The sequence below is a fragment of the Rattus norvegicus genome, chromosome 16, assembly GCF_036323735.1.
Source record: "Rattus norvegicus strain BN/NHsdMcwi chromosome 16, GRCr8, whole genome shotgun sequence".
In the NCBI taxonomy this organism is placed as follows: Eukaryota; Metazoa; Chordata; class Mammalia; order Rodentia; family Muridae; genus Rattus; species Rattus norvegicus.
In genome coordinates, this window is record NC_086034.1 from 17,207,501 (window position 1) to 17,230,532 (window position 23,032).

The following is a 23,032-nucleotide window of genomic DNA, read 5'->3' on the forward strand; positions in this document are numbered from 1 at the left end:
CAGGAGAAAGGCAGAAACCACATCCTCCTTGGTTCGGGCTTGTGGCTTGAATGAGAATGGCTCCCATAGGCAGGCATATACATTTGAGTGTTCAGCCACCAGGGAGTAGAACTGTTTGACAGGATTCTCATGTAAATCTCCCAGCTATTCCTGCAGCACCATGTGTGCCCTGTATGCCACCAGGCTCCCTGTTGTGATGACAGTGGACTAAGCCTCTCAAACTATAAACAAGCCCCCCACTCACACACATTAAGTGCTTTGCTGTGGCTGTGGTCTCTTGACGATCACAATGGAACATGGCTGAGATACTATGGCCCAGTGAGTCTCCTAGTCAGAGGTCATGCAATAGCCTACAGGCTTGTCTTTAGTTCCTGCTTGAGTTCCTTCCCAGGCTTCCCCCCAATGACGAATAAACTGTGTGTGGCCTGGGGGTGGAAGCCAGAAGAACCATTTCCTCCTCCGAGTTGCTTCGGTGTGAGTTTTTTGTCCCAGCAGCTGAAGAAATAAGAATAGCCTATCCCCTAGGGGTAGGTTCTCAGGTTGGCGACAGTGTACACAAGGTTCATGTGTTCTGGGGAGCAAATATTGGGTCTACAGAGTGATTTCAGCCCTGAACCAGCCACCAGCTCTTTCTCTCTAGATAGTTCTGGCTGTCCTGAAACTCACTATATAACCCAAGGCTGGCCTCAAACTCACAGGAATCCTCCTGCTTCTGCCTCCTGAGTGCCGGGATTGAAGGCTGTGCCCCCGCCTGATGGGGGTGAGATTTTTTTTTTAACACACCATTTTGAGCCTCAGAACAGGAGCTACAGACAGGCTAACTATGCTTCGTGCTGCTTTGCAGTTTGAATCCTGAGCTATCACTGCTGTGGAGGACCAGTGCTATAAAGGCCAGACAGGGCCCACCACATCCCAACAGTCTGTCACTCTCCGCCACGCAACCAGGTCACTCTTGGTCCCTACAGTGATTGCAGATCCTCTCAGAGCTAGTGATAAGGGTTCAAGGATAAGAGTCCCACCAGTAGGACTAAGAGGCAGAGCCATGGCTTTGATCCAAGTTCGTAGAGTAAGGTGGGAGAGGCAGGCTGCTGCTAACCTGAGGGGAGTAGGCCTGAGAACCCAAAAGGCTCTGAGGAAAATAGAAGACGGTTCAAAGGAAGGCTGGGGTACACACGGCACCAGCAGAGAGGGTCTGTTGGCTTCAACCAGGTTAAGTCATGGCTAAGTCACTGAAGCCCCTGCTTTGATAGGCTTTCAGAGTATGAGGCAGACCTGTGAGTGTTTATTTGATTTTGATTCCTTTCCCTCTACGGCCACTGGTTCTGCATCCTGGGGGGCCTCTGCCTCAGCCAGATCCTCCCTCTGCCTGGTCTTGATCAGCCACACTGCCTTCTTGAAGTTCTTGAGAGGGTCTTGCTGGGAGGCTCTAGCTGACGGGCACTGGAAGCGCTCACGGATGAGATAGCCATGGCTTGTGGGGGCCATGAAGCCATTGGAGGTAGGGATAATTCTGTTGACCACAGCATGAACAAACTGGACAGCCAAAAGGGTGCCTGTGACAGGGAAAGGACAAGCCATGAGAAAACGGGGCCCAGAGATGAAGGACATTGCAGCTGGTAATGTGCTTGGCCTGCAAACACAGGGCCCGAATTTGATGCTTAGCACAGATGGAAACACCTGAGTGTGGGGGTGCACACTGGCAGACCCAGTGCTCTGGAGATTGAGATGGATGCTCTCTGGGGCTCCCTGTTTGACCTAATCATTGGGCACATGATTACCGTCCAAGTCCATGAGTACACATCCACTGGGCACTTTCACCCTCATGGAGACCCAGGGAAGAAGCCTATTCTGTCTCCAAAGGGGTCTCCAGGCCACGTATGGAGAGGCCACTTAGGAGGTCCTGCAGACACCTCCTAAGCTGAGGGACCCAGCTAGAGACAGAAGCAGGACCACTAAGACCCAAGGTTACTCTTTTCCTCCAGATCAGAGCTTGGTCCTAGGAAAACAGCTGGGTAGGCATGCCAAGTTAGGTTTGGGTTTTGGGGTTTTTGTTGTTGTTTGTTTGTTTGTTTGTTTTTTGTCAACTTGGCATCAGCTTGGGTCATCTGGGAAGGAGCTTCAGAGGAGAAAAAAATCCCATCGGATTGACCTGTGGGTGACACCAACTCACCTGGGCCGCAGCTGGGGGTCCTGGGATCTATGAGACAGAAGGCTGAGCAAGCCATGATAGCAAATCAATAAGCAGTATCCTTCATGGCCTCTGCTTCAGTTCCTGCCTCCAAGTTCCTGCTCCAACTTCCCTGCGTGATAAGCTATACAACCTTTAAGCCAAATGAAGTCATTTCTACCCAAGTCGCCTTAGGTCAGGACATTTATACAGCACAGAAAAGCAAACTAGGACTGTAGGTAAAGGGCGTGCTACACAAGCTTTGGGACTTGACTTTAGATCCCCAGCACCTACACAAAAGCCAGGCGCAGAGCACGGATCTGTGATCCCAGCACAGGAGGCACTGTCAGGGGTCCCTGGGGTTGGCCTTGCTGAATTAGTGAGCTGTATCTCAAATAACATGGAGGGCTAAGTGTGGTGTTGCCCTCCTTTAATCCCAGCACTCTTCGAAGCAGAAGTAGGCAGATCTTTGTGAGTCCCAGGCCAATCTGGTCTACAGGGTAAGTTCTGTTGCTACTTTATGGGTTCTTTTTTTCCCACCCTTTATCTGCCCCCCTCCATTTCACCCCCTAACATTAGATAGGAAAGAAAGAAGGTATCGAGGGGGAAAGGAGGAGGAGGAAGGGAATGGGGAGAGGAGGGGAAAGGGAAAGCGAGAGAAATCAATCCCTGAATCTAGTTTCTTCTTTGAGCATGCCCACTAACAAATCACAAACAACCTGCTTAGAATTCCAAAGGTCACACAATGGCAGAAACTGTCTGCAGCTGGCAAAATAACGCCTCTGCTAGAGCACGAGGCAAGTCACAGTCAGCTGCTTCGGACAGTCCGAAGCAGCCCCACATCTCTACACCTGGGGTTAAAATAAAATCACATATTTTTTTTCTTTTTTTTTTTCGGAGCTGGGGACCGAACCCAGGGCCTTGCGCTTGCTAGACAAGCGCTCTACCACTGAGCTAAATCCCCAACCCCAAAATCACATATTTATATTTCTGTGTTTTTAAAAGAAACCAAAATTCCAGAATTCTCACTACACATTCCAGGACAACCCAGGCTACAAAATGAGAGATTCCATTTCAAAAACAAACAGAAGCAGAAGGATCTCTGAATTCAAGGCCAGCCTGGTCTACAGAGCCAGGACAACCAGGCTACACAGTGAAACCCGGTGTTGATAAAAAACCAAAGTCAACCAACCAAACAAGCACAATACACAACCACCCTCCTTGAAATAACACGGAGAGTGATTGAAAAAAGTACCTAACCTCTACCTTCACATATATGTGCACACACGTCCAGGTGCACCTCTATGTACTTGTATGCTTTAGTGCACACACACACACACACACACACACACACAGAGACATAGAGAGACAGAGACACAGAGAGAGACAGAGGCAGAGACAGAGACAGAGACAACAGATAGATTAGAAAGAATAAAATAGGTTTCCGCATAGCTCAGTCTTGCCCCACACCAGGACTCACCATCCAGTGCACTCCAGGCGATGATGGAGCGGTCCTCCATGCCTGTGAACACATGCTTGTCATCCTTCGAGAAGCAGGCACAGCGCACCCCTCTGCAGTAAGAGCTCTGTGAAAACAGGGCCATGTCTGCGCTTTGCATGAGAAATGACCCCCTGGCTCTATCCGCCCCATACATTGCAAAAATGTACACTCACAGCTGGAAACAGTGCACACACACAAAGAAACCAAGTGAGGGAAAAAATCGAGGAAGGTATGGGGGTCGATGGCCCAGGCCACCCACCTCGTAGCTCATCTTGAACTTCTCCCGGCAAGCTTGCAGGTCCCAGAGGCACAGCAGTGCATCCTCAGCCCCGCTCACTGCTAGCTGCTCCCTGTGGCTGACCTCCACGCAGCTCACCCTGCTCCCATGGGCCTCCAGAGGGAACACTTTAGACTGCGCACAATCGTACAGGAAGAGGCTGCCGTCACTCATGCCGTAGACCACACGGTAGTCGGCCAGGACAGCCACTCTCACTATGGTCTCGGGCAGCTGGGTGTAAAAGGTGTAGGTGGGACCTTCAATGGCAGGACAGAGGTCCCCAGGGCTGATGTCAAGCACAAGGACTATGTTGTCATAGGCGATGGCCAGCCGGTCCTCGCTCTTGCTCACGGACATGCAGTTGACAGCTTTGCGCGCCTCGGGTGGGGGGATGCACAGCACGTCTTGCCTGGAGTTCAGGGGGAACACAAGCACAATCCCCGAGACCAGGCCTGTGAAGAGGAGCTTGGTCTGCTCGGCGACCTCCAGACAGCAGACCTCATTGGACGTGTCCAGGGAATCCTGTTCCTCACCTGCACAGGGAAAAGAGAGTCAAGGGTGGGCCAGCCAGTTTTCTCAGTTTTTTTTTTTAATTACTATTATTTATATGTATGTAGAGGTCAGAAAATAACTTGTGGGAATCAGTTCTCCCTTTCCACCATGCGGTCCCGGGGCTTGAACTCACGACTGCAGGCTGTGCTGGCCTTAAGCATTCTTAGTTTAGTGATTTTAGTTTTCTGACCCCTAAGGTTCAACTTGGATGTTGTTCAGTTTCCTGACTCTGTGTGAAGCTGGAAACGGCCCCTGTACCCATGTGCATGTTCCGTAAGCTATGAGGCAAGTGGAAGCTGGGGCTTGAGGCAAGGTCAGTAGGCACTGGGGCCAGGGCTGGGACCTTTACCTCCCACAGGCTGGACAGGCACAGGAAGCTCCCTGTTTCCTGGAAGAGTGGTTATGCTCAGCAGGAAATGACAGTAGAACTGGGGTTTGTGCATGTTTCACAAGGCGACATAGTTGACCTGGCCCAGTTCAGGAACTGCAGCCCCTGGGAGAAAAGCAGGCCTTACTCCTGCTGGGCCAGCACAAGGGCTACTGTTTCCAGCATCTCCCACTGCACTCTTGACTGGCCCTGAGTTAAATTTTGAGGCAGGGTGTTATGATGCTATTCCATATTGAAACATTCCCTTCTGATAGGAGAATGGAGATGCCTGGTGCTGTGAGCTGCCTGCAAGGGTTCGCAGAGATCCAGAGAGTGGCTGGGAGCTAGATGGGATTTGGGGTGATGCAGCTAGCTTTACACACACACACACACACACACACACACACCATCCCCCACCAATGTTCCTGTAACTACAGCAGACTCCTTGGTCTTCCCAGATCAACTCCAATGCACTTTTCTTTGAGGTCGCCCTTTCTATCTGAAATGATGCCCAGGAAGTCAGGCAACATAGGGCCTCCCTAATACCCAAGTTGCTCTCCAACTCTTTATCCTCCTGCCTCAGCCTCCCTGGTAACTGTAATTTCAGCCTGGTGTGTGACAGCCCGGTTTGCATCTCATCTAATTAAAACGAAAACATCCTCATCCCACCATCCGGTCTAACCCTGGCACGGGTGTCCCAGTGACACACTCGGTCCTCTTTGCCACATCCTGTGATTATAGGTTGAATGTTTGAGTCCCCCACACCTCACCACATTCGATGTTGAATTCCATCCGGGGCCTGGAGAGACGGTTTAGTGGTTAAGAGCACTGGCTCCTCTTGCGAGGGACCTGGGTTCAGTTCCCAGCACCCACATTACAGCTCGCAGCTGCCTGGGCTTCCGGCAGCAGGGAGTCTGACGTGCTCTTCAGAGCTCCTTGGGTACCAGGCACACATATGGACCGTATACAGATGTGCAGGCAGAACGCTTACACACAAAAAATAAAAATAAAAAATTAAGCAAGAAACTCCATTGACAATATGATGATATTGGGAGGTGTGGTCTTGAGAGATCTAAGATGGATCCCTCAGAAAAGAGGTTGGTCCCCTTATTAAAAAACAAAAACAAAAACAAAACACCCCTCAGAGCATTGCCTTGTTGAGCCAATCATGTGCAGATGCAAAAAGAAGACATCTATGAACAAAGAGCGAGTGCTCACCAGACCCCAGACCCTCTAACACCTCTGTCCTGAGTTCTTGGTACACATGTCTGTGTGCACACCAAAGAGTACAATGGGATTCCTCAAGTGCTTTTCAACCTCTTTGTAAATGTATGTGTGCTGTGTACATCTTCACGTGAGCATGGGTGCAGGCGTGCATGTTCACGTGAGCATGGGTGCAGGCGTGCATGTTCACATGAGCATGGGTGCAGGTGTGCATGTTCACGTGAGCATGGGTGCAGGTGTGCATGTTCACTTGAGCATGGGTGCAGGTGTGCATGTTCACCTGAGCATGCGTGGAGTTGTGTGCATGTTCACTTGAGCATGGGTGCAGGTGTGCATGTTCACGTGAGCATGGGTGCAGGTGTGCATGTTCACTTGAGCATGGGTGCAGGTGTGCATGTTCACCTGAGCATGCGTGGAGTTGTGTGCATGTTCACTTGAGCATGGGTGCAGGTGTGCATGTTCACCTGAGCATGGGTGGAAATGTGTGCACATTCACATGAGTGTGGGCACACATGTGTATGTTCATGTAAGCATGGGTGCATGTGTGTGTGTTCATGTGAGTGTGGGATGAACATGGGTGCAGGCGTGCATGTTCACGTGAGCATGGGTCCAGGCGTGCATGTTCACGTGAGCATGGGTGCAGGCGTGCATGTTCACGTGAGTATGGGTGCAGGTGTGCATGTTCATGTGAGCATGGGTGCAGGTGTGCATGTTCACGTGAGCATGGGTGCAGGTGTGCATGTTCACATGAGCATGGGTGCAGGTGTGTGCACATTCACATGAGTGTGGGCACACATGTGTATGTTCATGTAAGCATGGGTGCATGTGAGTGTATGTTCATGTGAGCGTAGGATGAACATGGGTGCAGTGTGCAAGTTCATATGAGCATAGGTGCAAGTGTGTATGTTCATGTAAGCATAGGTGCAGGTGTGCATGTTCACATGAGCATAGGCGTGTGCGTGTGCGTGCGTGTGTGTGTGTGTGTGTGTGTGTGGTGGGCATATCCGTGTGAGTGTGGAGGACAAGGCTGACGTTGGGAGTCTCTCTCACTAGTTTTCCACCTTACTCCCCACGGCAGCTTGCTCTGGGGTCTCCCTGTCTCTGCCTTCCAACTGCTGGAATTAGAACCTAGAATCTACATGGAAGTGAGGATCCCAACTCAGGTCTGAATGCTCGCATAGCAAGCGCTTTACCCACGGAGTCCTCTGCCTTTTGTTTTTTGAGACAGAGTTTGCAGTTTTTTCTTGAACTCCTGGCCTTTTCAGGTTTGCTACCCCTCACCGAGTCAAATCCTGGCCCTCATCTCGGACTTCCACTTCTAGAAGTGTGAGTCTAGTGTGCACAGTGAGTTCAGATCTTACCATACAGACTCTAGTCATCTCTCACAAACCTTCTGCCAGGTCCCAGATCGTGACTTTGTTTTTGTCCCCAACCTTAGGGAAGTAGACATAGCTGCCATGGTGGGACACTGTAGCGAGGCCCGTGCGGTCCAGAAATGGCGTGGGAGACGGCGGCTTCTGAGTGGACCTGAGATCCCAGGCCTTGAAGGACGAAGACTTCCAGGACGCAGACACCACCAGAGTCTCACAGAGGACCAGCAGGCTCGCAGGGGCACCCGCACTCTCAAAGACACTCAGCAGGGTCCCCTGTTCTGACAGACTCCACACCTGAGGGTCAAGAACAGAAGGACAGGTTTGCCCTGGGCACGTGCTTCAACTGCTCATCGGCCTCTGCTAAATATGGAGGCTCTGGCTCCAGGGTCCTCCCTATCCTGACATCTGAAGGTCTCCTGTGGCCTCAGCATCCTCACAGGATGTCCTGTGGAACTCCAGCAAATAGGATGGGGGATGATGGTGCTTGGGGTAGGGTGGGGTACCGTGCAGGACCTCTCAGGGGTCTGTAGCAGAAACTGTCTTCATAGCCATCCCAAGTACTGGCCTGTACTCATGGGTACATGACAGGATTCTGTAGGAGCTAGATGAGTGAGATTATAGAGTGAGTGTGTGTGTGTGTGTGTGTGTGTGTGTGTGTGTGTGTGTGTTCAAGCTCACGTGAACACATCACAGTAGTGGATCCACAGGTACGTGCTCTTGGATTGCCTCCATTTTTAAACATTTTTAAAACAGGCTCTCACGTGGCCCTGACCAGCCTTGAATTTGCCATGTAGCTGACACAGGCTGGGACCACCACACCCAGCTTCATCCCCTTACTTGGGTATGCTTTCACCCCAGGGTTCCAGGGTTAGACCATTGGTCCCAGGTTGACATAAGAGGTGATGGGACATTGAAAGGCAGAGACTAGCGGGAGACAATTGAGTCATGTGGGGTGAAGTCCTAAGAAAGGATTAAGTCGTCGGCTGCAGTTGAGCATATCAAGAAGGTGGAGGAAGGTGAAGCATAAAGGTCTTAAGGTCAGCCTCGGCCCCATAGCAAATTTGAAGCTAGCCTGGGCTACATGAGACCCTGTTTCCAAAACTGAAGGGGAGGGGATTAAGTAGTTGTTATGAGACTCAAGTTAGTTCCCAGGAGAGGGGCCTGTTACAGGCAGGCGGGGCTGCTCCCTGTCCTCTGGCCTCCCATTCCTAAGTGTGACCACTCCTTCACACTAGCTCACACTATCTGCCCTGATGTACGGTAAACAAGGAAGCCTCACCAGAACTGGTACCCTTCTGTGCAGTCAAGTCAACTTCTAAAAAGTGTGGACTAGACAAACCTTTCTTCTCTATGTAGTTTCCAGCCTCAGGAATATCATTATAGTAACAGAAAATGCAACCCTAATACTGGCATATATGCATACCTACCTCTAATAAATAAATGTTTCTACATAAACAAACTCTGTTGGGTTCTCAAGGCTCTCTAAGACCAGAGAGAGTTCCTGAGAGCAAGATGCTGGGAACCCAAAGTCCCTACCTTCATGTTTTCACCAGCATTGACGACCGAGACTTCCCACCCTGGAGGCCTCATCCTGAGTTGTCAGTTCTGGTTGGGAATGCTGCTTGCTTTGTGAAACATTCCGTGTCTGCTACTGGGTAGAGGACGCCAGCATCCCGCACATTTCCTCTAAACTCCCCTATCTGAGTCTGAGTTCACCTGGTTTCTGTGTGGAATGTACTTAGCAGATGTAAGAGATCCAGCGTTCTGAGGTCAGGATCCTGAATCCACCCTCACCTGGATAAGTGCATCCCGGGACGCTGTGATGATCAGATTGTTCTCGGGACCCAAGACTGCGGTCTCCACCACATCCTCATGTTCCAGATCCGTAGCCATGAACCGGTGGAAGTCTTGCGAATCAGCCAGAAAAACCCGCACACATCTTCCGAAGCCTGTGGCACCACAGGACCCAGTTAGACTTCTGAGCCGAGAGCAGTTACTCAATCCATGGAGCCTTCCAGACCACCCCACTGTGCCTTAGGGGAGTGATGCAGAGAGGCCAGGGGTGGGGGGCATGGCTCCACCTCAAACAGCAGATGTGTGCAGAGGTGACAGTCACTGAACTGTAGGGAAAAACTCATGAAAGTCCCTGGTATCACAGTACACTGAGCCCCCTCAGGGCTCAGCGGCAGTGAGTGGGAACCTGTGTTCAAATGCTCTAGCTTTATGAGAGGCATTTACTTTCCCAAGCTTAAAATGATTGTTACATTCTGTTTGTTTGTTTGTTTGTTTGTTTGGGGTGTGTGTGTGTGTGTGTGTGTGTGTGTGTGTGTGTGTGTGTGTATACAATTCACTATTGTGCACACGTGGAGGTTAGACCTACCACTGAGTTCTAGGGATCAAACTCAGCCCATCAGATTTGGCAGCAAGCACCTTTACCCACTGAGTTCTCCCACCACTGACCCTGCCTCCTCTGTCCTCTGAGTGTGTGTGTGTGTGTGTGTGTGTGTGTGTGTGTGTGTTCTCTCTCTCTCTCTCTCTCTCTCTCTCTCTCTCTCTCTCTCTCTCTCTCCTTCATGTGCAAGCTCTCAGAGAACACTGAGCCGGGGACTAGCCCCACCAGCCTCCTGTCTCCCCTCCCCTCAGCAGGCACATCTGCAACTCTACCCCAGCTTTTACAGACTGGACATTGACACTTGCACAGTGAATGCTTTTACCCATGGAATCATTCCTCAGCCCTAGCTTCGCCATCCATACATAAGAATACAGAGTGTGGGCTTCAAGGCTGGCATGGGAGAGCAGCGGGATCAGTGTGTGCTTATCATTGAGGAAGTTCCAGCAACTGCAAACACACAGGTTTTCACACCACATACACACACATACACACACCACACATACACATACACCCCACACATACACAGACACACACATACACACCACACACACACACATCATACACACACCCCACACATACACACACACATACACACACACCACACACATACACACACATACCACACACATACACATATACACACACTCCACACATACACACACACCACACACATACACATATACACACACCCCACACATACACACACATACACACACACCACACACATACACACACATACCACACACATACACATATACACACACACCACACACATACACACACATACCACACACATACACATATACACACACCACACACACACACCACACACATACACATATACACACACTCCACACATACACACACACCACACACATACACATATACACACACCCCACACATACACACACACACCACACACACACACCACACACATACACATATACACACACCCCACACATATACACACACACCACACACACACCACACACATACACATATACACACACTTCACTCATACACACACATACCCCACACATACACACACACACACACACACACACACACACACACACACAAGACAACATGCAAAGGCTTCACTGTGGGATTCCTGAATGTGTGCCTCAGGCTCATCTTCCCTGAACGCCCTACCATGTTGAGCCAGCTGGAAGCCAAGAGCTAATATTTTTTGCTGTTTATTTGTTTTTAAGACATGGTATCTTGTAGCTCAGGCTGACTTCAAACTCACTATGTAGCCAAGGATGATTCTGAACACCCAATCCTCCTGCCTCCACCTCCCAAGTGCTAAGAAGACAGCCATGCACCACTATGCCTACTTTACGCGGTGCTGGGGATGGAACCCAGGACTGCATGCTAGGCAAGCTCTCTAAGGTGAACTATAAGCGCCCCACCCACTGAAATCCAAGCACGCCGCCAAAACCTAGATACAGATGCTCTACTCGCTGAGCTGCAGGCTCTACCAACTGAGTGCAAACATTCCACCCTGAGGCACAGCCTCTGCTTCCAGCCTGTCTGTCTCCTTGCCTCACGCCTCTGTGGAATTCTCTTTATCCTAGGATCCTGGAATGCCGGTCTCCCGGGAAAGAATGTTTCAAGATTCTGTCTGGTGGAACACATCTTGACATTCGCCATATTGGCAGTCTAGTCTTGGGCACTAAATAAATGACCATTTGGGGTCTGAGAGCTGGCTCTGCGGCTAAAGGCACTTGCCGCCAAGCCTAACGAGCTGAGTCCCATCCCTAGGATTCACTTGGTAGAGGGAAAGAATGGGCTCCCTGAGACTGTCCTCTGATCTCACAGACGCACACCCCTCTCAAACACAGCCAGTCAGTCTCTGGCAAAGGTGCGACCAGCAGGCCTGAGCCCCACACCCAGCACTGTGCAGCATTAGCCGTGACCTGGTTCTGGGGCAAGCCTTCTCAGCCCCTATCTTAGAGCTTCCTCCCTCTTATCGGTGGTCTCTGTGTGTCTCGGTGTTTTTCAAAGTAACAGAGCTCCCGTGGGAGTTTGGGACACACTCCATCACATCTTAGGAGGGGCCGGAGACCAAGGTCAGCCTCATGGGCAGTCGTCAATGCCAACGTGACCGGCTCTGGGCAGCAAACTCACTCTCAGGGTGGGAGAGAGTGCTTCTTGTTGGGGGTGCAGCACACAAGCTGCCTCCTGCCACTGCTGGGAGACAGCACCCATCCCTGGCACCGCTCTGTGAAAGAAGCAGCAGAAATCCCTGCCTCATGTTTGTGGGGACACACGCAGACACACACGCAGACACACACGCATCCATGCGTCATCGAGTGCACCTATGCCAAAGGGTGCCGGTTGCTGGGTGGTGTCTCGGTGAACCTGGGAGCCCGGCACCTTGGCTACGCTAGGAGCATCTGCCTGTCTCCACTGCCCCAGCACTGGCCTAAAGCCTCGTTCTTGGGGCTGTGATTAATATGAATTGATCTAACTAATAATTACTCATTTAACTTTGCTATTATGATAAATGCTACTTTAAATAATTAACAATTAATTAAAAGATGCCTACTGGGCCTGGAACAATGGCTCAGCAGTGGAAAGCACACGCGGCTCTTGCATAGGACCTGGATTCAGTCCCTAGATCCCAATGGCAGTTCCAGGAGGATCTGCTGCCTGTTGCCTGTTTGGGTACACACACCCATAACACAGAGAGACAGAGAGAGAGAGAGAGAGAGAGAGAGAGAGAGAGAGAGAGAGAGAGAGAGAGAGAGAGAGAAAATAAAACTTAAAAGCATTTAAAAATACCAAGAGGTGTGTATGGTGCAGAGTGGTTATATGTGTTTAAGGTCACAGTAATTAGAGATGTGCGTGTGGGTACAAGTGTATTATGCAATGGCGATGGCATATGGAGGTTACAGATGCAAGGGAATACAGGTACGTAAGGTCCACGGTCAGTACAACTGTGCATGGTGCATGGTGGGTAGGGGTGTGTATGGTGCACAGTGGGTAGGGGTGTGTATGGTGCATGGTGGGTAGGGGTGTGTGGTGCATGGTGGGTAGGGGTGTGTGTGGTGCACGGTGGGTAGGGGTGTGTGTGGTGCACGGTGGGTAGGGGTGTGTGTGGTGCATGGTGGGTAGGGGTGTGTGTGGTGCATGGTGGGTAGGGGTGTGTGTGGTGCATGGTGGGTAGGGGTGTGTGTGGTGCATGGTGGGTAGGGGTGTGTGTGGTGCATGGTGGGTAGGGGTGTGTGTGGTGCATGGTGGGTAGGGGTGTGTTTGGTGCATGGTGGGTAGGGGTGTGTATGGTGCATGGTGGGTAGGGGTGTGTGTGGTGCATGGTGGGTAGGTGTGTGTGGTGCATGGTGGGTAGGTGTGTGTGGTGCATGGTGGGTAGGGGTGTGTGTGGTGCATGGTGGGTAGGGGTGTGTGTGGTGCATGGTGGGTAGGGGTGTGTGTGGTGCACGGTGGGTAGGTGTGTGTGGTGCATGGTGGGTAGGGGTGTGTGTGGTGCACGGTGGGTAGGGGTGTGTATGGTGCATGGTGGGTAGGGGTGTGTATCGTGGCTAATGGAATATCTTGTTTATCCTATCATCTGCTGGGATGTGAACAGAACTAACAAGGTCCCTGTTGAGTGCAGTGGTCAGTGGTGGAGACAGACAGGACCCACTCTCACTCACATGTGGATGCGCGCAACATTGATTTCAAAGTACACAGAGCAGCTGAACAATGGCTCAGGGGGAAAGCTGCCTAACCTGGCAGCCCAAGTTCCAGTCCTAGGGCCCGCAGGGTGAAAGGTACACCCTTCTTCTGACTCTGCATCTGCACGCACGCGCACACACACACAGACACACACAATGACACACAAACACACAGACACACACACACACAGACACACACACAGACACACACAGACACACACACAGACACACACACAGACACACACACACACAGAGACACACACACGCACACACAGTGTAAAAGTAATTTATAAAACAAAGGTGGAGAGAATAGTGGTAGGCACAGTTGGGAAGGAAGAAAAGGGTGCAGGGAGGCAGGGGATGGGGACAGGGGACAGGTCTCACCTGACCTCCAACCGACTCTTACTTCCCTTCTCTACCCACAGTGAATACTTAACTACTGCAAGCAGAGAGTCGTCTTCGGAAACCGCCAGGAACCCCACAGCTTCTGGAAGCTTCTCCAGCAGCCTGTCTTCTCCAGCACACACCTGTACAGGGCAAGGCGAGCGTCAGGCCAGTACGCAGCTGTGGGCTTCTGAGCTGGGATATGACTTGCTCCCACAACTGGCTAGTAAACAAGGGGTGACAGCAGGTGACCCCCTCCAGAAGTGACGGGCTGAAGTGTGTGTGGAATTGTCTGCACAGCCTGAGGTAACCACTGTCCTGCACAATGACGAGAATGTGTTTGTCACGGGGCAGCTGTCTGAAGGAACCTCAGAGCTCGGTGAGATAGGCATGTGTTGGGAATAAACTAGACCAGGTGGTCCCGGCCCCAAAGAGGTGGAGGCAGGAGAGTCAGGAGTTCAAAGTCATTAAGCTACACAGAGAGTTGAGGCCAGCCTGGGGCTACATGAGACCGTGTCTCAAAATTAGCTGACTGACGTCACCTGCACCTGCTATTTGGAATTTCAGCTCTCCCAACAGTGGGCAAACCTTTTTCTCTCTCTTCCTTTCTTTCTCTTTACATGTATTCTTATTTTGAGACAGGGTCTCACTGTAGCCCTGGCTGTCCCAGAACTCACAGTGTTAGGATTACAGGTTGTACCACCATGCCCAGTTCCTTATTAACCTCTTGCTGTAGTGCCAGACACGTCCCCTGTTCCAGACACAACTATGTGCCCTTATGTGTTGACCTCTCCACACCCAGGATGCTAGGCTGTAACACGAAGGGGAGCAGGGACCCCCTAAACACTGTTCCAACCCACACAACTTGAGGAAGAAGGGTTGGTCTTGGCTTCTAGCCTCAGGTCGCCCCATCCCAATCGGGAAGGCATGGCTGCTTGGATGGTGCTCATGGGTCATGGGTTGGTATCTTCTTGGTAAAGACCAGAACCAGACGTAACCATGCCTTCCAGCCCTACTCCCAGTGACAATCTGTAGCCATGTCCAACATGTGGAAGGTTCTGCTACCTTGCAACGCAGCTCCCAAGTGCAGCTGGGGAGAAAGTGTTTAACAACATGGGCCCATGGCGTGGAGGGGACAAGTCACAATGAATCTACAGTACGGAGCAGAGACTGCTACCAGCCCTGCAGTGGGACAGTTCTATGGTGACTGTTCACGGGGCCCTCAGCAGTAGGGACAAAGAATTTCTCTTATGTGTGTGTGCTGGTGCCCTCAGAAGACAGAAGAGGGTGCTGGGTTCGCTGGAGCTCAGGAGATGGAGAGCCTCCCAGTGTGGGTTCTGGGAATTGAACTCAGGGCCTCTGCAGGAGCAGCAAGCCGCTCTTAACCACATCTCCAGACTTCGTGATGATTTTAATGTCAGCCTGACACACTGAAGAGACCAGGGAGGAGCGCCAGTCATGGGTTATCTGGATCAGCCACCACATAGGTACTAGAAACTGAATCTGGGTTCTGTGCAACAGCATTTCGTGCTCTCCCCTGGAGAGTTGCCTCTCCGGCCCCCTGAGTTAGGGCCTCCCACCAAATCTGGAGCTCAGTGATTCCACTAGACTGCGCGGCCAGGATGCCCCAGGGACCCTCCTGACTCTGCCTCCCCATAGCCAGAATACACATGTGGGGCCCACAAGTCGAGGTTTAATGGGTGCTAGATATCTGAGCTCAGGTCCTTGTGCTTGAGTGGCTGAGACCTCTACCAGTTGGTGAGGAAGCCATTTACCAGGGCGACGGAGCCGCTGCTGAAGCCAACGACCAGCCTTGCCCGAGTCTGGATGGAGACGGCACAGGTGGGTGTCTCTTCTTTGATGCTGCACAACTGGTGTTTCTCCTGCAGTTTTCCCACAGCTGAGCTCCACAGACTGACCTGGCCGCCCTCGGTCAGGGCAAGCAGCAAACCCTGGGCAGCCAACAAAGCCACACAGACCCAGGGATCAGATGCATCTCCTGTGATACAGAAAACCAGCTTCGAAGTTTCCAGATCCCACACGTTGATCTAGTGAGGTCATGAAGAGCAAGAGAAACATCGCCGTCACCAGGAGACAGGGGCTGGGATGGGGTCAGAGGGCGGCACCCATGAAGCCCAGGGCTTATCCCGTAAACCAGGTAGCATGGAGCAAACCTGTCCTCCAGTGGGGGATGGGGGGGATCATGGGCATCCTTAGCTGCATAGTGAGCTCAAGGCCAGCCTGGGCTACAAGAGATCCTGTCTCCAAAAATAAAAGCAAACGAACAAGAATAAATTTTTAAAAATTTTAAAAGGATACTCCCAAGCGGAAGACCCTGCCTTCCAGAGTTTTCCAGAGTCTGGAGAGACAATCCTTTATATCCTCCCTCTCCCTCTTCCCCTGTCCTGTTTTGACATAGGGGGACTTGTTATCTGTCCAGGCTGGTTGTGAACTCAGGTTCAAGTACCCCGCCTGCCCCTGTCTCCCACGAAGCTTGGCGTGTTTATCACCTGTCACGGCTCCCAAGCACACATTCTTTTGTAACGTTTAAAATTGCGCCTTCGAGCCGGGTATCTGGACACACCCCTGTTTTCTCATCTCTGGGGCTAGGGTAGGAGGGTCATGAGTCAAGGTGTGTGCTACATGGCCAGCATGTGTGTCAAAAACAAAACCAAAGCCTGTGCCTTTCAATGCTGGCAGGTGGTTTTGTTTTTGTCTGTCTGGTTTTTTTGTTTTAATGATTTTACAATATGGAAGAGTTGATAGGGATGGTCTACTTGACAGTACCAATGTTGGCGTCTTCTTTGTGACAAGTGCACCTTTGTTACACAAAATATTGTTGACAGGGGCCTATGAGATGGCTCATCAAGTAGAGGGGCTTGCAGCCAAGCCTGATGACCTGCTTTTGACACCTGAAACCCACACAATGGAAGAAAGCTGGTTTTGTGGGATTTACTCTGACCGCCACATGTGGCACACACACACACACACACACACACACACACACACACACACACCACAAGTAAATGTTAAGATGTTAAAACCAGGCCTCATGCTTGGGAGCCAGAGGCAGTAGAGTTGCCACAAGTTTGAGGCAAGGCTATATATGTCTAGACCCTGCCAAAGAGAAGAGAAGAAAGAAAAGGAAAGGAAAGGAAAGAAAAGAAGGGGTTGTGGATTTAGCTCAGTGGTAGAACGCTTGCCTACCTAGCAAGCACAAGGCCCTGGGTTCAGCTCCAAAAAAAAAGAAAAAAAGAAAAAAGAAAAGAGGAAGGAAGGAAGGAGAGAGAGAGGCTGAACAGATAACAGTGCTTGCCGGGTAAGCCTCAAGACTGGATTTCAGGCCCCTGCACCTGCATAAAGGCCAGGCAGGCCCAAGCGCTACTGCCAGCCAGCATGTGGAAGGCAGAGTCAGAGGATCACAGAGTGAGCTGGCTACCCCATCAGACTAAGGAATAAGAGATCCTCTCAGACTGAGCGAGGAAGACCCTGCTGTCCACTGTCACTGGAAACAGAGCTCACCGACTGACAGGCTAGGCTGGCTGGCTGCTGAGACCTCAGATCCACAGCCAGATCCACCTGTCTCTGTCCTTCAGTGCTGGGGTCACAGGTCACCCTGCCATAGACAGCTTTTAAGTGCCGTTGAGAACCTGCACCGAGTTCCTCCAGCTTTCACAGCGAGCGCCATCCTCCGAGCCACCTCCCAGCTCATTTTGTTTTCGTTTGGTTTGGTTTGGTTTGGTTTTTTTGAGACAGGGTCTCTCTGTCCTGGAACTCACTCTGTTACCTGGCTTCTAGATGTGTACCACAGCACTCGTGCACTCGAGCGCACGCACACACACGCACACACACACTCCTTCACATATTGCTGTCCCCCACTGTTATCAGACTCCATCCTGTGGGTGTGGAAGGCTGAGTTAATGTCATCAGAGGCAGGAGCAAGCCTGCGGAGGCAGCTTACCAAGCCATTCACCTCAGAGCTTCTCAACAAGCCTGTAGCCCACCTGCTGGGATGGGCTTGCTTCCCAAGTGCTAGGATTCTAGCTGTGTGCCACCACAACCAACTCTCTTAAGTTTACTGTACCCTCTTGTGTGTACACATGGTATGCATGCACACACAAACACATGCACACACACGAACACACACTCACACACACATTCACACACTCACGCACAACAAACACACTCACACACACTCACACACATACACACTCACACACATACACACACACATACACACACACACACACACACACACACACACACACACACACACGCAGAGCGCAGTTTGTTACCTTTGTACCAGATGTCGAGTATACAACATTCTTTATCTCATCCACATGAAGGTCCCAGCCCTGTTGCTCTGTTGGATTTGGTGACCCTCCATCCAAAATGGTCGCTTTCTCCTGGCCAGAAAGCAGACTCCACAGACGCAGGGTATGGTCCTTTGATGCAGAGATGGCAAGAGTCCCTTGGGCAAACACTCGCACACACCTCACTTCAGCTGCAGTGGACAAAGTGTGGAACAGTATGTTAGCTGGGGACAGTTTACCTGGTTTCTACCTGTGTCTCAAAAAAACCACAACAACTGGGTGTGTCCCAGTGCTCAGGAGGCAAAGACGGCAGATCTCTGTGAGTTCAAGGCTAGTCTGGTCTGTGCAGAGGGTTCCAGGCCAGCCGAAGCCACCTAGAAAAACTTTGTCTCAAAACAAAAACAAAAACAAACAAAAAACTAAACAACTACTTCTCAACCTCTGCCTCAAGTATAACAGAAAAATCTCTAAAAAGTAAACAACAAACAGAAAAAAGCAAGCATCTATCTTCTAGCTATAACCTATCTACATATTTTTATATAGTGTTTAATCTGAGATTATATACCCCACCCCACCCTGCGGAGGGAAGCCAGAACAACAATGTGTTGGTAACTGCAGCCTGCCGGGTGCAGAAGCTGGGCTTCACTGCCCCTGCTCACTCCCATGGAGCAAACGGTCTAGCCTTTGTTAGCACAAGGGCATTGAACACAGAGCTGGGAGGAGATGCTTTATTCCAGTCCATTCTCTGTGGCTGTGTTAAATAACCTGACAAACACGACTTAGAAGAGAAGGGTTTATTCAGTTCTCGGTTCCAGGTTGCAGTCCACCACTGAGGGGAAATCAGGGGGAGACGGAAGCAGCAGTCTCACGCACAGTCAAGAGCAGGGAAAATAAACCTAGGGAATGGTGCTGCCCACAGTGGGTGGGTCCTCCTACCTCAAGACGATCCCTGAATACCAACCTGATCTGGAGTCCCTCTCGGAGACTCTTCCCAGGTGATTCTATTGTGTCAAACTGACAAAAGGAAATATCACACCACGTCATCTCCTTCACACATAGTGTCGGGGAACATGGAGACAGTAAAAGATGAAAAATAGCAAGAATTTGCAGTACTTTTAAATTTAAAAAAAAAATCCGTCATCACTGTATGTATGTGCATGATGTTGGGAGAGGGAATGGCATATTGCCACCATGCACGGTGCATGCGGAGGTCAGAGAACTTTCTGGAATCTCCTTTTATCTCTACATGGATTCTGGGAATCAAACTCAGGTCACCAGGTTTTTGAGGTTTGTGAGGTAAGCGTCTTTACCTGATGAGCCATCTTGCCAGCCTGAGCAGTACTTATGCCATATTTTACATCACTTAGAAGAGCCCTGAAGCAGTATGTATGCCATATTTTACATCAAAAGAACATGTATCAATATTATTACTACTATTGACTCTTTGAAACAGGGTTTCTGTGTGTAGTCCTGACTGTCCCGGAACTCACTCTACACTTCAGTCTGGCCTTGAATTCAGAGACCCTCCTACCTCTGCCTCCCACCACTACCCACCGAATTTAATATTCTTAGATTTTATTTTATTTATTTATTTATTTTTTGGTTCTTTTTTTTCGGAGCTGGGGACCGAACCCAAGGCCTTGCGCTTCCTAGGCAAGCGCTCTACCACTGAGCTAAATCCCCAACCCCCTTTTTCATGTTATTCTTTTTTTTTTTTCTTTTTCTTTTTTTTCGGAGCTGGGGACCGAACCCAGGGCCTTGCACTTCCTAGGCAAGTGCTCTACCATTGAGCTAAATCCCCAACCCCGCTAGATTTTATTTTTTAATGTATGAGAATGTGGGTTTGTGTATGTGCATATGGTGCATATGGTGCCCATAGAGGCCCAAATGGGCCCGTTAGATCCCGGAGCGAGAGTCACAGGAGGTTGTAAGCCTTCTGCCATGGTGTGGGGAACTGAACCCTAGTCCTTGAGAAGAGCAGCGAGAGCCCTAACCACTGAGCGCAATCTCTCCAGGCCCTTGATGTTATTTTTAAAATGTAAGATGGTTGGATGTTTTGGTGCAGTATGCATGAGACATTCAATAACTGCTTTGACGAATGAAGATTGTCTGTGGAAGGCAAGAGGCAGAAATGAAACCTCCCTTAGGATTGGCTCTGACTCAGAAGTCTCCCCTGCAAAAAAATAAAAATTCATGTCCCTGTTGCAACAGTGTGTAGAGCAGGAACCTTGTCACGTTGGTTAGTGATGGGAGCTCATGAGGAGATTGGTGTCATGGTCACAGAAGTTGGGTAGTTACAAGGACCACTTGGGCCCCTTTCCTTTCTCTTGCACATACTTCTCTCCATACAATGCTGTGAGAGTTACTTTGTCAACTTAACATGAACTAGACTCATCTGAGAACGAGGAACTGTTTGTGGACAGATCTGTGGGAGACTGATGATTGCCTTCATTGCTGTGAGGCAACCCGCCCACTATGGGCAGCACCATCCCCTAGACAGGGGGGTCCTGAACTGTGGAAAAGTGGAAAAATCAAGCTGAGCACAAGCAAGCAAGCAAGTGTGTGTACATTGGTCAGGAGAGCTTGCAGCATGATTCTCTCTACTCACGTTCTCTCTCTCTCTCTGTGTCTGTCTCTCTGTCTCTCTCTATCTCTGTCTCTCTCTGTCTCTCTCTATCTCTGTCTCTCTGTCTCTCTGTCTCTGTCTATCTCACTCTCTATGTCTGTCTCTCTATTTCTCTCTGTGTCTGTCTCTCTGTCTCTGTGTCTGTCTGTCTCTGTCTGTCTGTCTCTATCTCTCTGTTATCTATGGGTGTGACTAGCTGCCTCAAGCTCCTGCCAGTGTGACTTCCCTGCTATGACAGATTGTGACTTGGAATTGTGAACAAATATGTCCCATCCTCTCCATAGTTGCATATTTGTAAAATAATTTTGGATGCATTTATTTTATGAGTATATGTGCACCATGTGTGTGCCTGGGGCCTCTGATGGTCAGAACAGGGCATCAGATCATCTAGAACTAGAATTGTGGATGGCTGTGAGCGACTCTGTGACAGGAGCTAAAGCAAGGTCCTCCATAAGAGCGACATGTCTTCTAGCTACTGAGTCATCTCTCCAGCCCTTGCTAGAGAATGTTGTCACAACGACAAAACTGGGACAGACGCTCTTCAGCACATGATGGTGTGGGAGGCCACTGACTGCATCTTTTGGATTCCCAGACTCTGTACCCATCACTCAGCTAAACCTCTGGTGTTTATAAGTTATCCAGTCTATAGCATTCTGTTACAGCAACAGAAAATGGACTAAAATACATTGCAAAAATGACTAGAATTTTTCCCTCCCTGATCCGTGCCTTTGATGATATCTACACTGTCCTTGACCCTGCCCATGACAAGATGACTTTGCAGTTCCTCCCATCAAGAGATCAACAATCTCAGTTAAGAATACCATGAGGCAGCTGCTTGTCCATATGACTACAGTGGAGTATCAGGGTATGTGCCAGCCTGGCTGGGACTGGAAGAACAACTCTGCAGAGCCCTGCTTGAGGTACTAACCCTCAGAAGGAGTGGCTTAGCATAAGGTGACTGCTGAGTGATGACCCCCAAAATGGATTGTCAAGATCACGCCCCCACAAGGCTCGGAGAGCATCATGGGATAGGAAGAGGGAAGAATACAAGAGTGGGAAGGAGGACTGAAGCAGTGTGGTAATGCTTCTGGATATGACAAGACCATCCCACTCATGAGCTCAAGCAACTGTGACACCATGCAAGGTCTGTGTGGGATTGGGGCCATCACCGTCTGTCATCAAAGGGAAGAGTCCTATGTCTCTGAGGACTTACAGGCAGCTAATGGTTGATGGAAAGGTACATGTCTCACCCCTTAGCCTGAGCCCCTGTAAATGACCCTACTGATGTGCATTGGTTCATGCCCCATGCCCCACAAAGGAAAGCAAGGCAGAGACTGCTTGGGAAGAGAAGAGGACCAGACAGGAGAGAAAGGAGGACATGAGTGGGTAGTGGAAGTGAATGAAATTCAGACATTATAGATGTCACATGTGATGTATGTGATGCATGAGATGTCACATTGAAACACGTTCTTACATACGTACTTACTAGTTTGTTTTTACTTTGTTTTAGTTTTTTAATATTTTATGTTGTGAGCCTAACCTTTTAGCCTTTTAAGATTAAAGTTTATTATTTGTGTGTGTGTGTGTGTGTGTATGTGTGTGTGTAGGTCAGAGGATGACTGACAGGAATTGGTTTCTCTTCAGCAGAGACCTCCTAGCACTGCCCCCTCCCTGAAATACTGTTAAGACTTTTATGCATATGTTTGTATGTGTATGTGTTTGTATGTGTAAATGTATGTGTATGTGTGTTTGTGTATGTGTGTATGTGTATGCGTGTATGTGTATGTGTATATGTGTACATGTGTATGTGTATGTGTGTATGTGTATGTGTTTGTATGTGTATGTGTGTATGTGTATGTGTATGTGTACATGTGTATGTGTACGTGTGTATGTGTATGTGTTTGTATGTGTATGTATTTGTATGTGTGTATGTGTATGTGTGTATGTGTATGTGTACATGTGTATGTGTATGTGTGTATGTGTTTGTATGTGTATGTATTTGTATGTGTATGTATTTGTATGTGTATGTATTTGTATGTGTATGTGTGTATGTGTATGTGTACACGTGTATGTGTATGTGTGTATGTGTTTGTATGTATATGTATATGTGTGTATGTGTATGTGTTTGTATATGTATGTGTATGTGTGACTATGTGTCTGTCCATCTTTGTGTGTC

The 23,032-nt window shown here is 49.8% G+C and overlaps 1 protein-coding gene across 5 annotated transcripts in view; it reads right to left on the reverse strand.

Moving 5' to 3' along the window:
• The window catches only part of Nwd1 (NACHT and WD repeat domain containing 1), a 73,454-nt gene that overhangs the window by 2,770 nt on the left and 47,652 nt on the right, over window positions 1–23,032 (reverse strand). For 4 of the 5 annotated variants that reach the window (XM_039094986.2, XM_039094985.2, XM_039094990.2 and 1 more), the window contains 8 exons: window positions 18,213–18,421; window positions 15,693–15,965; window positions 13,970–14,060; window positions 9,256–9,410; window positions 7,479–7,755; window positions 3,928–4,478; window positions 3,648–3,753; window positions 1–1,553 (listed from right to left, as the gene is read on the reverse strand). The exon at window positions 1–1,553 is cut by the window's left edge and continues 2,770 nt beyond it. In XM_039094986.2, coding sequence (XP_038950914.1) covers window positions 1,255–1,553; window positions 3,648–3,753; window positions 3,928–4,478; window positions 7,479–7,755; window positions 9,256–9,410; window positions 13,970–14,060; window positions 15,693–15,965; window positions 18,213–18,421 — 1,961 coding nt within the window. In that variant the 3' untranslated portion in view covers window positions 1–1,254. The remainder of the gene's footprint in view (window positions 1,554–3,647; window positions 3,754–3,927; window positions 4,479–7,478; window positions 7,756–9,255; window positions 9,411–13,969; window positions 14,061–15,692; window positions 15,966–18,212; window positions 18,422–23,032) is intronic. The other variant, XM_063275922.1, reaches the window with a different exon arrangement.